Source organism: Asparagus officinalis, chromosome 2, assembly GCF_001876935.1.
Source record: "Asparagus officinalis chromosome 2, Aspof.V1, whole genome shotgun sequence".
NCBI classification, from domain to species: domain Eukaryota; kingdom Viridiplantae; phylum Streptophyta; class Magnoliopsida; order Asparagales; family Asparagaceae; genus Asparagus; species Asparagus officinalis.
The window spans coordinates 83,795,122-83,809,001 of record NC_033795.1 but is presented as its reverse complement, the minus strand read 5'-3'; the positions used below and the strand labels follow the sequence as shown (position 1 = coordinate 83,809,001).

Genomic DNA, 13,880 nt, shown 5'->3' with positions numbered 1-13,880 from the left:
CAAACTGCCAAGGTCTGCCTAACAACATATGACATGCATCCATCTCTACTACATCACACAATACCTCATCCACATAAGTTCGGCCAATGGAAAAGGATACCCGACACACTTCATCAATCTGTACGTCATTACCCTTGCGAATCCAGCCGATCTTGTAAGGAGCGGGATGCTTCTCCGTCTTCAACCCTAACTTCTCCATCATGTGCCGAGAGACAATATTCTCTCTACTCCCACTATCAATGATGACATCACAAATCTTCTGTTGCACCGTGCATCTCGTTCGAAAGATGTTATGCCTCTGTGGTGGTTCTTCTGCTTTTGGAGCCAACAATAGTCGCCGTACAACACATGAGAGTTGTTCTCCATCATCATCAGCATCCAACCCATCATCATAGTCTTCATCATCGTCTCGGTCTGCATCCTCATCTTCATGATCCACCATGTTCACAGTACCTCTTTTAGGGCACTGATTGGATCAATGACCAGGCTGTCCACATCTGTAACACTTGATCGGGTCAGGCTTGGCATAAGGGTTCGCTGGGGTAGGCTTCTTTGCTGTTGTTGTCGCTGGACCCTTGCCCTTCTCCGTTGTTGCATCCTGCTCAGAAACAGTCTGAGACTGTTTACTTCCACCACGTTTGAAACTCGTGTACGACCCGTTGGAAGCTGCCCATGATCCTTTACTATTTCGTCCGAGTTGTCGCTCCACCTTCTCGGCTAGGCTAACTGTATCTGCTAAGGTATAGGTCTGTTGTAAAGATACACGATACTGAATTGCCATCCTTAATCCCCATGTATATCGAGACATCTGTTGGGTCTCGCTCTCGTTCAAGTTGTTGCGGGATGACAGCCGATAAAATTCCCGTGTGTACTCATCCACGGTTCTTCCACCTTGCTTACAATTTTGGTACTGCCCGAATAATATTTGTTCATAATCACTTAGCAGAAAACGGGCTCTCAGTAGCTTCTTCATCTTCTCCCGCCTTTCGACCTTCGGCTTCCCTTGACAAGATCGATTCAGACAAACAGATTCCCACCAAGCTGAAGCTCCACCTTTGAGTCGGTAGGCCACCAATTTTACCTTGCGTTCTTCTGGGATCTCCATATACTCGAAGAACCTCTCTACTTCTGCAATCCAGTCGAGGAACTCTTCAATATGCAGTTGCCCGTTGAAAGATGGCAGATCCATCTTCATCTTGAAACCTCCAACGTCATAATTATCCCTTCGTCGTCGGTCTCTGCGATAACCACCACGGCGTGGGGGTGCATAATGATCTTCCTCACTGTCGGAATCTTCATACGGAGTCATCTCACGTCGTTAGCGACCATCAACGCGATTTCGATCTCCTATCATGTCCAGACGCTCTACTGCCGCAGCTAGTCGCTCCATAACAGTCTTCATCTGATTGACATCGGCCTTTAGCACGTCGAACTCAGTTCGAGAAATAGGGGCTTTATCACCTGCCATCGGATCAGAGGAACAAGGCTCTGATACCAATTGACGCAGCACGGAAGTTGTAACCTCGGAATCCACCATGGGTGTTCTCTGAATCCACAAAGAACGATCTTCGAATCCACGAAGAGCTTCGAATCCACGAAGAAATATTGAGGAAAAACAAAATTTTATTAATCAAAAGTTATGCCTCTAGGGCTTACAAGACTCTTCTTAAATAGAAAAAGAAACAAGACTCCTATAAGGACTCTAATTCCTACAAGGACTCTCAACTTACCAAAAATGGTAAAGAATTCCTAAAACATTAAAACTCCTAAAAAGACTCCTTATGATTAGGAAAGTCCTCCGGTCAAATCTGAGATCAAATCGGATTTGTTTCCTAAACAAAACAGACTCCTAAAATATTACTAAAAATAGTAAAAAACGGACAAAACTGTAAATATCTCTTAAACCGTAAGGAATTTGGCGAAACTGAGAACGCAAACCAAACCCAAAGGGGTAGGTTTGGATGGCTCCGTCTCGTCGATATAGTCGATTTTCATATATAATTCGTCCAATTCCGACGTACGGTTTGAAAGTTACGGCCGTTTCTTCGAAACAAGTTATTTTCTTCGACCAGGCCCGCATTTAGGCTTACGACTGTCCCACTTTGACATAAACGTGTCTGCTAAGTATTCTACATCATTATCTCCACATGAGAGTTGAGTAAAACATAATGCACAATACACACATATATATGGAGATCAAGAAAATGAGGGAGCCCAAAGAATCTTTTTTTTTTCCCTTGAGCTTAGGACTAATTAAGTCCAAAGTCAATGGGGACAAGGTTGTGGAGACATGGGCTGGGAATGCTTTGGACGTGGGATTTTCTTTTGCAAGCAACCGCAAGGTGTGGAGGTTTTTATATATTGAAAACAAAAAACTAATAAATATTGAAATAATAGATTGTCAAGTTCCAAGTTGGACTAGTTGAAGACGCAAGGTGTGGAGGTTTTTATTAGAGAGGCAGGGTGAGATAAGACAGTTATATGCAACAACACAAATAGAATAACGATAACTATAAATTTTGAATTTTTTATAAAAGAGAATTGACCTCACACTTCTCCCTCATGTAGTATAGAACTAGCGTAAGAGTAGGAGTTTAATTATCCCTACTCGGTAAAAAAAATTGATGCATATTTGCTTAAATAGAGAAAGAAAAGCATATAGAAGCATTATTAACTATGAGACTACCTATATAGTGAGGAAGTATCCAGTGGGAAGGGTCCATGACATTTAGGGGGTTAGTCAAGTAGAATTCAAAATTAGAACTGAGATAATTTGTGGGACAATATTTTATAGTGTTAGTCCATTGGAACTAGAACCAGGATAAAGTTATACAGTGTTAGTCAACAAGAACTGGATAAAAAGTAGAACTGAAATAGTTGTAAAAATTTATCCCACTTTTGTCAAACTTATATAGAAAAGAGAGAGTTCTAGTCTCTCAAATTGCTCCAGGTTGTAAGCTAGAATTGTTGTGTATTTCAAAACACACAAAGAAAAATGTTTGGTGTTCCCTAAAAATTGTTTGGTGTTCTCTATGCATATCAACCTTTGGTGTTCTCAATGTTTTCAATCTTCGGTGTTTCCAATGTTTCTACCTTTGGCGTTCCCAACACGGTTTAACCTTTGGTGTTTTCTATGTAATATAACCTTTGGTATTCCATCATGGTTCATCTATAAATAGATACTTGATCTCCTCAGTTGAAAAAGACTGAAATCACTCAAAAATACTTTTTGTGCTCTATCTTCCTTCCTGTCAGAGAGAGATATTTGTTGTTCTTTGTAGAACAGGTTATTGGAGTGCACCTTAACTTGTTATCTGTCGTTGAATCCTGTGAGGAAAGACGCCACTGTAGCCTTTTGTACCGAGAAGGGGCGAAATCTTTTCTTAAGGATAGTGATTACACGCCTCGACAGTTCGTACACTTTGTGCCTTGTTCCGGCCATAAGCAATTTCTTCAACAAGAACTACATGGTAAAAAACTAGAACTTTATTATTTACTTTTTTTGTTTTTCATATTTCATTTCTCGTTCATCTTCAAACCACACCATAAAATTAGATCACATCTCTTCTTATCCTTCCCTTCTATTTAATGTTATTTTTTACTTTTATTAAATATTTGAATTGTATAATTAATTTAAATTTAAAAATTACAAAATTCATGTTTTATTAAAATATTAATTAAAATTGAGAGATGATGGAATGATGTCTGGTAGATCAAAAAAGAAAGAGGAAAAAAAGGAAAAACTATTTTTTTTAAATTTATATTACAATAATAATTCCAAAAAAAATCAAAAAGTTAATCTTATAGTCTATCTAATAGTTATTCAAGATTAATTAACACTAAAATAATAATAATAATAATAATAAGTTTTAAAATGTATAAATAGTAGTATGATCATCAAAATACATGACTTATATGTTTATTGATTTCTAAAAATTATCCTTAATTATACTAACGATTGTCCCACTAAAATATCATGTTTTAAAATATCACTCCCAATTATCCAATTAAAATATCTCACATAAAAAATTATCCCATAATAAAAATTATTCCACTTCTATTAAAAATGTTCTAGTTGACTAACACCCCCTTAATGTGCACTAAATAGATGAAAATCATTGAATCCATACATGAATCCTTAGTGATCCAATGGTTAACATCTTTTTGGTACACGTTAAACGACATGGAACAGATACCACTTGATACTTTCTTGTATGTATTACTATAAATAGACAACTACGCATTTTGACAACGCAAGTAACCGAGAAGGGGTTGCATTTCCCATGCTTTATCTGTTTATTACAAGAGAGATTCACAATCACTTCAATTTTGTTTCTACATCATAACTGATGCTACTGAAAGATTATAATTTCATAAGTCAAAGATTACAAAGTTCACACTGACCCAAAAAAAAAGCTTGGATTTTGTAGTATAGTTATTACTACTCTTAACGTTCATGCAAAATAAATTTATCATTAATAAAACAACCTCCCCAAAGTCCACACTCAAAATAACTAATTTAAATCAGCGCAATAAATCATGAAACAAAATCACATAGAGTGGATGTATATTTTACAATAACCAATGGCAACATTCTCTAGTTAGAAAGCAAAGACATCTTAAACTACTTGCCATAAAAATGATTAATCACCTCATTAACAAAAATAAAATCAAACAAACGAGATCACAGATTTATTGGACAAATTTTCAAAAACGACCTCTTTCCACATTTAATCTCAAAAAAGACTCATTTCCACAATATTTTCAAAAACCGACCAGGTTTTAGCCTTGGCGCTGAAACCAGATCGGTTTTTGTGAAAAAACTTCTGAAACTTCACGGGAATTGTAGTAAATCTGATAAACTTCACGGGAGTTCAACTCCAGTTTTTTCACAAAAACCGACCTGGTTTCAACCTACCAAGGCTGAAACCAGGTCTTTTTTAAAAAAATATTAGGAAAAGGGGTCTGTTTTTGGGATTAAATGTCCATATGGGACGGTTTTGAAAATTTGTCCCAGATTTATTTGTTATGTTTGACTTTGACCAAGTTTTGCTAAAATAAAAACAGCAAAACATAAAACAGAGCGGTGGCATTGAGCTCCCCTCTCCTAAGTGGTTGTCAACGTCGGCGGTTGGTATACGGTTTTAGCTTGTACGCAACAATCTTTGATTTCATGCACATTCTATACTCGGAAGTAAACCATGGAAAACCCCTTCTTCTGTTTCGTTAATAGTTATCACTCATTTTATGCAACCAGAACAACAATGAATCGCTCTCGCTCATGGCTAGACCAATTGCGACAATGTTAAATAGGTATCGTATGTCATGTGGGAGGAGATTCTCCATATACAGTGAAGTTGCTCATTTTTAACCGAGTGTTGCTATAAGGATTTCCACCCTCACCTTTACTCTCGCATCATCGTCGTCGTAGGTGAGAATCCCCTCGTATGACATATGATACCCGGTAAAAAAGAGAGAAAATCACACAGCCAAAAGAACAAGAGCCAAACATTTCCAGCATAAAAACCAGTCAACTGCCTTCTGCTAAAAAAACTAACAGATACAAAGCTACAACCAACCCTAAAGCACAACAACCCATATCTCCAGAGTCTCGGCAGACGAAGCACTAAACACTAGCATGTTCTACACAAACCCCAAATGTAGGCAGGAATAAAAACATAATGCAATATACTAATTAAAAAGCTTACTTCAACGTAGCTTTGGCTTCTTGGAAGGAAAACCACCCTTGGAATCCCTTCTGTCAGGAACCCTGGACTTGCTGCTAAAGGATTTCACTTTCCTCCTCTTCCTCTCTTCTTCACTGTCTGAATCATCTCCTCTTTCTTTGTCAGCATTGCTCGCTTCCCGTTCCAACTCCTCCCACGTCTTTCCTTCCTCTTCCTCCGAGTCCTCCTCTGAATCCTCATCATCCTCGTCAGATTCTACCAATGATGCGCTGTCACTGTCGTCGTCTTCAGAAACAGACTCCGGCTCCACATCAGAGGGCTCATAACCTTGATCCGATTCTTCAGAGCCCTCTGATTCAGAATCGCTTGCTTCCAAGTTCAGAAACTCCCATCCTCCGTCTTCAATAAACTTCTCTGGATCATCAGTAATGGTTTTTAGTATAGGTTTCCAGTTAAGATTCAGTCTGCTCTCATAATACTTCAGATCAGTCGCATCGAGCCATTCTTTGATTGCATCAAGGGAAGTAGAAGGAATAGAATCTATACGAAAGACATCTTTGTTAAAGTCTTTGAACACAATGGCCATATCAAAGTTTTTCTGCCCGAGACCTACTCTTTCCAGATTAACAATCTCAATTTCACTCAAAGTGATTACCACAAACGGGGTCTCTATTAGTTCAACCAAACAGCTAGATGTTGGAACCATGAAAGCTGCTGACTTGTGAGGAACGCCATGAAACCCGAGCTCCCTCAGAGGCTGATCAAACTCCAAATCCAAATCTCTAAACTGTGGCTGTCCCCAGAGGTCTTGCACCTTATTAACAAAACTTTGGAAATCCATGTTGATCCTATTCTTTCGCTCTCTCTCCCGCTGCTCTTCTTCTATCTCATCAGGATCATAATTGGATCTCCTCCCTCCTCCTAATGTTTGAACTACATCCATGACCTCCACATAGAACTGAACATCAAGTGTTTTCTTGTTACCCACCATGATGTGGTTGTGGAGACGAAAGTGCAGAAGAGTTATCATTTCTCTCTCTGCCGGCTGGAAAAAAGCATGCTTAATATTGGCAAACATAATATCCACTCTCTGATCAGGGTTGGGAGTAGAATACCGAAACCCATTTACATGAGCCTCCAAAGTTCCACTAAGTTTTCTTGTACGCCCACCAAATACAGGACGAATCCACAAATCAGGCAACCTTATTGGTTTCATCCTGTTCCCAGCAAGCTGTAGCTTCTCCTGAGTGACTAAAGTGGCTCTCTCAGCTCTCTCAGATTCCCTCGATGCAACTTGTCTCCGGAGGAGTTTGATTCGTCCAACCATCTCATTACTATGTCTTGGATCTTTCGAACGAAAAGTTGCCTCTTTCAAATAGATGGCACCTTGATTTTTCAGGGAATTTGCATCGTGAGGGTTGAAAGCAGTTCCAGGTACATTAAATACTATTCGAACAGTGCAGGTTCGATTGTCCTGATGGCTAGTTACGCTCTTCACAGTCGAAACATGAAAGGGAACCATGCTTCCATAGATCGGTAAAAGGATAGCTTCATTCTTCTGGTCTAGCTGTATGGCCAGTTCCTTAGAAGGGGGTAAATCATTGACATTCTTGTAGGCAACCAGTTCACCTGAAGTTTTCACAGGCCCACGCCTATCACCATCTCCAGGACCACCACCAGCCAGCCTTCTGGCAGTCTCTTCATTCTTCTGGCGCGCAAGCTCAGCCTGATGTTGTTTCCTTAGTTCCTCCTTTGATGCTTCATTGTTTCCTGACCTCAATGTGGTCTTCGAAGGAAAGGGGTCTCTGTTGTTCGCTGCGCCATTGCTATTTGGCTTCTCTTCTTCTTCTTGCTCTTCATTGAAAGCATATGCGACATCCCTAACTAACTTGGAGCACCCTGCAGTCAGTACCTCTGGAGGTTTCTCACTGGAAACAATGACTGTATCAGCCAGCAAAAGGGAGAAGTTCTGAGTCTTCGGATTGTTTGTCTCAGCTTGAAGGTTCTGGAAGCCAAGGGACACATTAAAAACCATGCCGGATTTTAACAGGCGATTATTGTTCATGTTTAAGTTCAACCCAGATTCACGAAACTCAAGGCCAATCCCTGTTCCTGCGGACCTGGTAAGATTTGGGAGGAGTTCTGGAGCTTCTTTCTCCACGACAGAAACAGCAGCCTGGTAAGCAGCACCAGCCTTGTTGCCAGGTTTCAGCATGGCGATTGCAGCGTCATGAGCCTTGAGAAGAACCTCATACGCCTTGGTGTGAGTTGGAGTGGCATCAATCATAAAAGTTCTGGCAATATTCGAACAGTAGCTGCTATATCGTGATCCAATTGCAGATATGATCACACTAGCCGAATCATAGAACAGATTATCATCGTTGCTTGATGCACTTGGCTTCAGATCAAACTTTCCGCCGCTCTGAAATATTGGCGGGTAACATATATCAACATTTTCTGCCTTCAGCTTCACTTTGACCTTGGCCGGATCAATTATAACCTTCTCAGTGGCATCCATCAGTGATGAATGACTGACCTTTTTCTCCTCATCAATAGTTCTCTCAAGCTGCGGGACTACAAAATGTTTAAACACTGATGAAGTTAAATGGGCAGCTTTCTTCACACAGGTAAGCTCAGTAGCATCCTTGACAGCAAACAATTCAGAGAACCCATTTGTTACGTCGGTAAGGTTTAACCCTGAGCCGGCTAGCTTTTCTGACCATGTCTCTAGGAGCTTCCCTTCAGGTACCTCTTTCGCTATATAACCAACAACTGAATCTTCCGATTGAGAACGAATCGCGCCCAATAATTGTTCCATTGATGTAGAACCATCATCATTCTTTGCCTTAACACGTATCACAACATCTGCACCAACAGCTTCTTTGGCAGATTTCCTAATGGTTTCGAGCAGCGAAGCCTTCTTTTGGCTACACAAGAAATGAATCTGCTTGCTCATAAAAACCATGATTGTTTCTGGAAATTCATAGCCCAGCAGCCAAATATTCAAGGCTGAGGATTTGAGATACCGAAGATCTTCAGAAGGAGGGGGTGTAGCAATAGTCATAGCATCAGAAGCACCCCATGCATCAGACTTGTGCTCCTCCCAGTGAGTATAGAACAGTTTCAGACGCTTACTGAAACTCTCAAGATTGATTGAGTAGCCTGCTGGGCCAGTGGCTGATGGTTTTGTGCTACCATTTTTATCAGCCATCACAGTCGTAGAAACGGCGATCACAACCAAATCCTCTGTGAACTAGCTAACAAAGAAGGTTAATGTTAGAAAAGTTTGATAAGAGGATTTAAACATATGAACGACAACATAATCAACTAGATTTAAGAAAGGGTGAAGTGAAATAACTGAAAGTTAAAAAACAAGTTCTCTGTAAATGTTCATAAAAGTACATTATCGGCAATGGAGAAAAGCCCAAAGAAGGAGAAACAAAATCCCAACACTTAAAAACCAACTAGGTAGCATGGGCACAGACACGGACACCCATACGGACAGGGGACATGGCAAATTTGTAAAAGATAGGACATGACTCCATATATATATAAGGAAGCAGTGTAGAAAATGATCTTAGCTGCAACAGTGTATGGGGTGTGGTTTGAAAGGAATGCCTGAGTACGTTTTGCAAGAAGCGGGTTGACACCCTTAGATAATCGTCAGTTTTTTAACTGAGCGCTTATCTCCGTTTTGTATAGACGAATATATAGTTTGAGGGTGTATACCCTCAGGGACAGGGATGCCTGAGGTTTTGATGTACTTTCAACGTTCATTTGGTGGATGTAAATCTTTGCTCCTCAACCAGAAAATAATCACAAACTAATCGTTCTTTTTTAAGGTCTTTTTTCTTAAATTTGACAAGGGTCATCAATGCTTTAATACTATGTACATCAAACTTATGCATATAAGAAGAGAATTGAAGTGGTAAGGATGGAAATATTGGTTGTTAAATTTTTGCAAATCATACCGGATTTTAATATTAAGCATTTCAACCTTGATTCTGCAATCAAGAACCAAATAGTATTTCTACTTTCCTTTCTTTCCCCCCTCTGATTTCAGTTTACTAGCTATTCACTTGCATTGCTATTTTTTGCAAGAAGTTGTCTCACTAGATCACACGGGGCGACCTTTAATGTAATGGGTCGGCTTTAGATGACAAAACCTCATTTCTACTAATAAGTATCAATGCTACTACTCTGAATCTTGTGCCTACGGTCCCTAATCTAATTGGGCTTGCTGATTTTAGGCAAATTTGTTGTTGCAACACCTTCTATAAGGTAATATCTAAAATTCTAGCAAGTATATTGTAGAGATTATCACCTTCTTCTTCTTCTTCTTTTTTTAACAATTGATAATAAAACTGCCTTCATAAACTCTAGGAATACCCACTGATTTATAGAAAACCATCACTTGACTTGAACGCCAAAGGTAATACTTACCTCGCACTCTCTGTACAAGTGAATTCAAGAAACAAATGACATGTCGATTTCGAAAACCCTAATTTTTTATAATAATAAAAACCCTAAAAGTTTAATTAAAAAAAAATTGAAAAGATACTCACTGGTTCTTCTTGATAAATGTCTCCTCAAGCACTTGTCCAGCTCAGCAGCTCCTGTAGAACCCTTGAAGGTTTCTGATCGGCGTCGAGTAGGGCTTTTGCTGCGTTCGAAGGCGAGGGATGAAGAGGGGAGCGGTGAAAGAGTAGGGCTTTTTTTTTTATCTGCGGAGGATAAAAAGGCTGTCGGGTCCGGGTCATCGGGTTTTTCCGGTTTCTACCCGTATCCGCCACGAGTCGGCTTCGGGCCGTATTTTTTTTTTTTGTCCCATTCCAGAGCGATTTTTTTACGCGAGGAAGTCCGAAAAAACAAGTGTATGCTTGCGGAATCCAGTCTCAGAAAATTGTTTGTTCGTAGCCCAAAAAATACAGAGAAAACCGATATATATTATTACGAAAATCCTTTTTAAATATATATTTTTTTTAACTAAAAGAATTTAAAATTGAACATGTATATGCGTTCTAAAAAAATATTTACGGATCAAATTATAAATAGGGGACCTTTTTAAAAAAAAAATTGGCTTTTATCTAATGTGAAGCTCAACACAGAGTTATTATAATCTTTCTTCAGTTTAGTTTACTCTTCTTCAATCATCTAGTTAGGATCATCTCAAAAAACGAAGAAACACCACGCGGCTTAGGATTCTACAGTCTTTCCTCTTGTTTTTGTATTTAAACGCTTCAATGCAATGAACAATTAAGTATGTTTTCTTTCCAAAAGTTCTATTTTTAACGTAGTATCAAGGCCCTGTTATTTGCCCTAGAGAGAACTCGGGGTACGCCCTAAACTCCGTGCCTCTAAGCGGCCTCGACACCGGCTTCGACATCAACTCCGACCTGGTTTTTGCTCCCCCAAGTACAAGTGTAGATAATTTTGGCGAGTTATGTGAGATAAAGAAAGTCCTGCCTGATCAGGAGTGTTATATTGCACCAACCCCCAAAGTTCGCGGGAGTTTTGTGAAATTAACCCCTTTAGAAACTAAAATTTGAGAGAGACACTAGAGGCACACTCTTCACCATACCTCCAACCACACCTCCCCTCCTGCTACAGTGCACCGGGGCCACTTGAGATTTAAAATTTTAAATCTCAAGTGGCCCCCGGTGCACTGTAACAGGAGGGGAGGTATGGTTGAAGGTGTGATGAAATGTGTGCCTCTATCATTTCTCAAAATTTGAAGTCAATTGAGGAGGCGACCTGATCCATCACCATCACCCGTTCTGATGATATACGCAAGAGATTTTGGTGGTGCCTACAAACTTTGTTATTTCCCTTTTTAAAAAAAAAAAAAATCAAACGGGGAAAAAAAAAGAAAAGAAAAATAAAGTGGGGGAAAACTTTGTTATTTTCCTTCTTCGAAGTCTTTGAGGAAATTTTTCAGAGACAAAGGGGTCTTCATCAATGTCTTCAGCTGCTGCTACTTTCATTGCAGGCCCAAGCTCTGCAGCTCCCCACCTGAGAAAATCAAAGAAAGGAGTGAGCTTTTGCCATTACAGGACCCATTTCATCAGAGGAGGAGCTCTCAAGTCGCCTAACCAAATCTCTCTTCTTTTAATTAGAAAGCCATCAAATGGGCTCAGAAGGAATCCTAACTTCAATCACAGTAGACCCTTTTCTCCTGTCATGGAGTGGCAAGAGTGCAGGTATCCAAAATCTTTGCTTTGCTGAAGTAGGTATTGACAAAAACTTCGTCTTTGCAAATCTTGCTCATTTTCAATCCCTGTTTGCCCGGCTGAGTGCTTGTGTGAAGACTCTCATTTTGGTAGCTTGATTGCTGAAATTTTGGATTGGGTACCCAATTTCAGCAACTTTTAGCATGGTGGTGTCCTTGAAAAGATCTGGGAGGTCATCAACCTTGAGTGTTGGTTCATTACAATTGCAATCTAGAACGAATATAGTCGGCTTTTATTCTAATTTCCAGTTTTGAGCCTTACATTGAATGGTAAAACCTGTTAATTGGATGCTCCACTGTATATCCTTTGCAAAAACCATGTGTAAATTGTAATGGATCCATATCTGTATTATTTCAGGCTTATAGTTCACTTGGTCATGTCGATGCGTACGTCGCTAGTCTTGGCAAAATTTACGTTGCTAGGGTTCCACATTTAAAGCTAATATAAAGTTTCTCTTATACTCAGATTTATTAACTGAACTATCAGGTAAGCATATTGAGTAGGATCTTCTTAGAAATTAATTCAATAACTAAAGGACATTGTTTTCTGCTGAAAATATTGCTGTCTAGCATCGTTTCTAAACTGTTCTGGCTTATAATTTAGCACTATTTTGTTTTGATTTAAAGTTTGGGTTTGTGAGATAACAAGTTGAATTTCTGAGGGGTTATACTGGAAACAGTATCCTGTAAAGTGTAAACTATGACAAGTGATAGAAAACTAATTCTAGATTGAGCTTTCGAAGTACTCTATATGTTCACTATACATTCTGTTAAATATGAATTTCTGAAATTGTGCAACTTTAGAAGAAAACATTGGTTGGCGAGTAATGACTGCATTTTTATGCACATATAGAAGCACTATCATGTACCAGCATACCAGCTCATTCGATTGCTTTGAGATGTGTATATCAAAGTGCATTACACAGATTTGATGTTGCTATTATTGTTTACAGTTAACTATAACTTTCAACCTTAACTTCATGAATCTGTTAAAGGAAAAAAAACTTTTCCCTATCTTTCGCTTGATATAACATTTAAATGTAGTTATGAGCTTCAACGGTGAAGCTTATTTTGATGCAGGGCTGAGATTGAAATTGATATTCCAGCTTCTCTTGCCTACGAATGCTATTCAGACCGTGAACAGATCCCACAGTGGATGCCTTTTATATCATCTGTTAAGGTTTGTAGTCATATCATGTGAGTTCATTCATTCTCCACCCTTAGTTGCTCATATTTCACTGAAATACTACATTTTTTTAATAAAGAATTCCTTTCTTTAGATATGCATTAACAAGATAGATAATGAGTGCAAATTTACATCTGGATGGTAATGAGAACTCGGATGAATATCTATTGAGAAAGAAATAAGAATTTTCAATTTCTGAACTACAATTTTCTTATAACAACACCTTCATCCTGATTCAGGATCATATCCTGCTGATCACTCTATCCAACTCGAGATCCACAATCTTGCTAAACGCTATCTAAATTGATACCTTGTACTCAAACTAAGACCAAATTCCAAAATCACTTCAATAATTTTCTTATGGAAGCATTAGGGCATATCCAATTTCAGTTGAATATCACCATGTAATACTAAATGAAAGAGCTTAATTTCGATTTTGCTTAGCAATTCCTTTATTGAACATTACTTACAAATCTAATTGTTGGTATTATTCTAAACGGGTCCACTTAGTTTAGTCATGGCTCAATCTTTGTACCCCTTATCACGCAAAAGTTAAATAGGCACAGCAACAAGTTGAAGATTAATAGAAACAGAAGATTGTCCATCAATAGGAAAGAAGAATAGGTTAAACGATATTTGTTGCTCACATGCATTGCACTATAACTAGTTCATTTAAAAATAAATTTCTCTACAATCAATCAAACTTTATATATAACCTCCAATGATCAGTCTCTAGGTTGCATGTGTACGGGTACGGGACACGGCAAGTTTGTAAAAG

The 13,880-nt window shown here is 38.9% G+C and overlaps 3 protein-coding genes across 4 annotated transcripts in view; 1 reads left to right on the top strand and 2 right to left on the bottom strand.

Moving 5' to 3' along the window:
* Nucleotides 476-1,309, bottom strand: LOC109831459. The gene has a single exon (XM_020398779.1). The coding sequence runs from the start codon at nucleotides 1,307-1,309 to the stop codon at nucleotides 476-478; it is 834 nt and encodes a 277-aa protein (XP_020254368.1).
* On the bottom strand, nucleotides 5,495-10,406 carry LOC109831926 (FACT complex subunit SPT16-like). Of its 2 annotated transcripts, none has more exons than XM_020399406.1 (2): nucleotides 10,253-10,406; nucleotides 5,495-8,944 (listed from the first exon to the last, which is right to left on the bottom strand). In XM_020399406.1, the coding sequence occupies exon 2, from the start codon at nucleotides 8,896-8,898 to the stop codon at nucleotides 5,710-5,712; it is 3,189 nt and encodes a 1,062-aa protein (XP_020254995.1). In that variant the 5' UTR covers nucleotides 8,899-8,944; nucleotides 10,253-10,406; the 3' UTR covers nucleotides 5,495-5,709. The 2 variants fall into 2 exon arrangements, with proteins under 2 accessions (XP_020254995.1, XP_020254994.1); XM_020399405.1 differs by having other exon boundaries at nucleotides 5,495-8,940; nucleotides 10,253-10,400.
* Nucleotides 11,531-13,880, top strand: part of LOC109831925 — a 3,915-nt gene continuing 1,565 nt past the window's right edge. Inside the window, exons 1-2 of the mRNA XM_020399404.1 lie at nucleotides 11,531-11,887; nucleotides 12,997-13,096. Coding sequence (XP_020254993.1) covers nucleotides 11,646-11,887; nucleotides 12,997-13,096 — 342 coding nt within the window. The 5' untranslated portion in view covers nucleotides 11,531-11,645. The remainder of the gene's footprint in view (nucleotides 11,888-12,996; nucleotides 13,097-13,880) is intronic.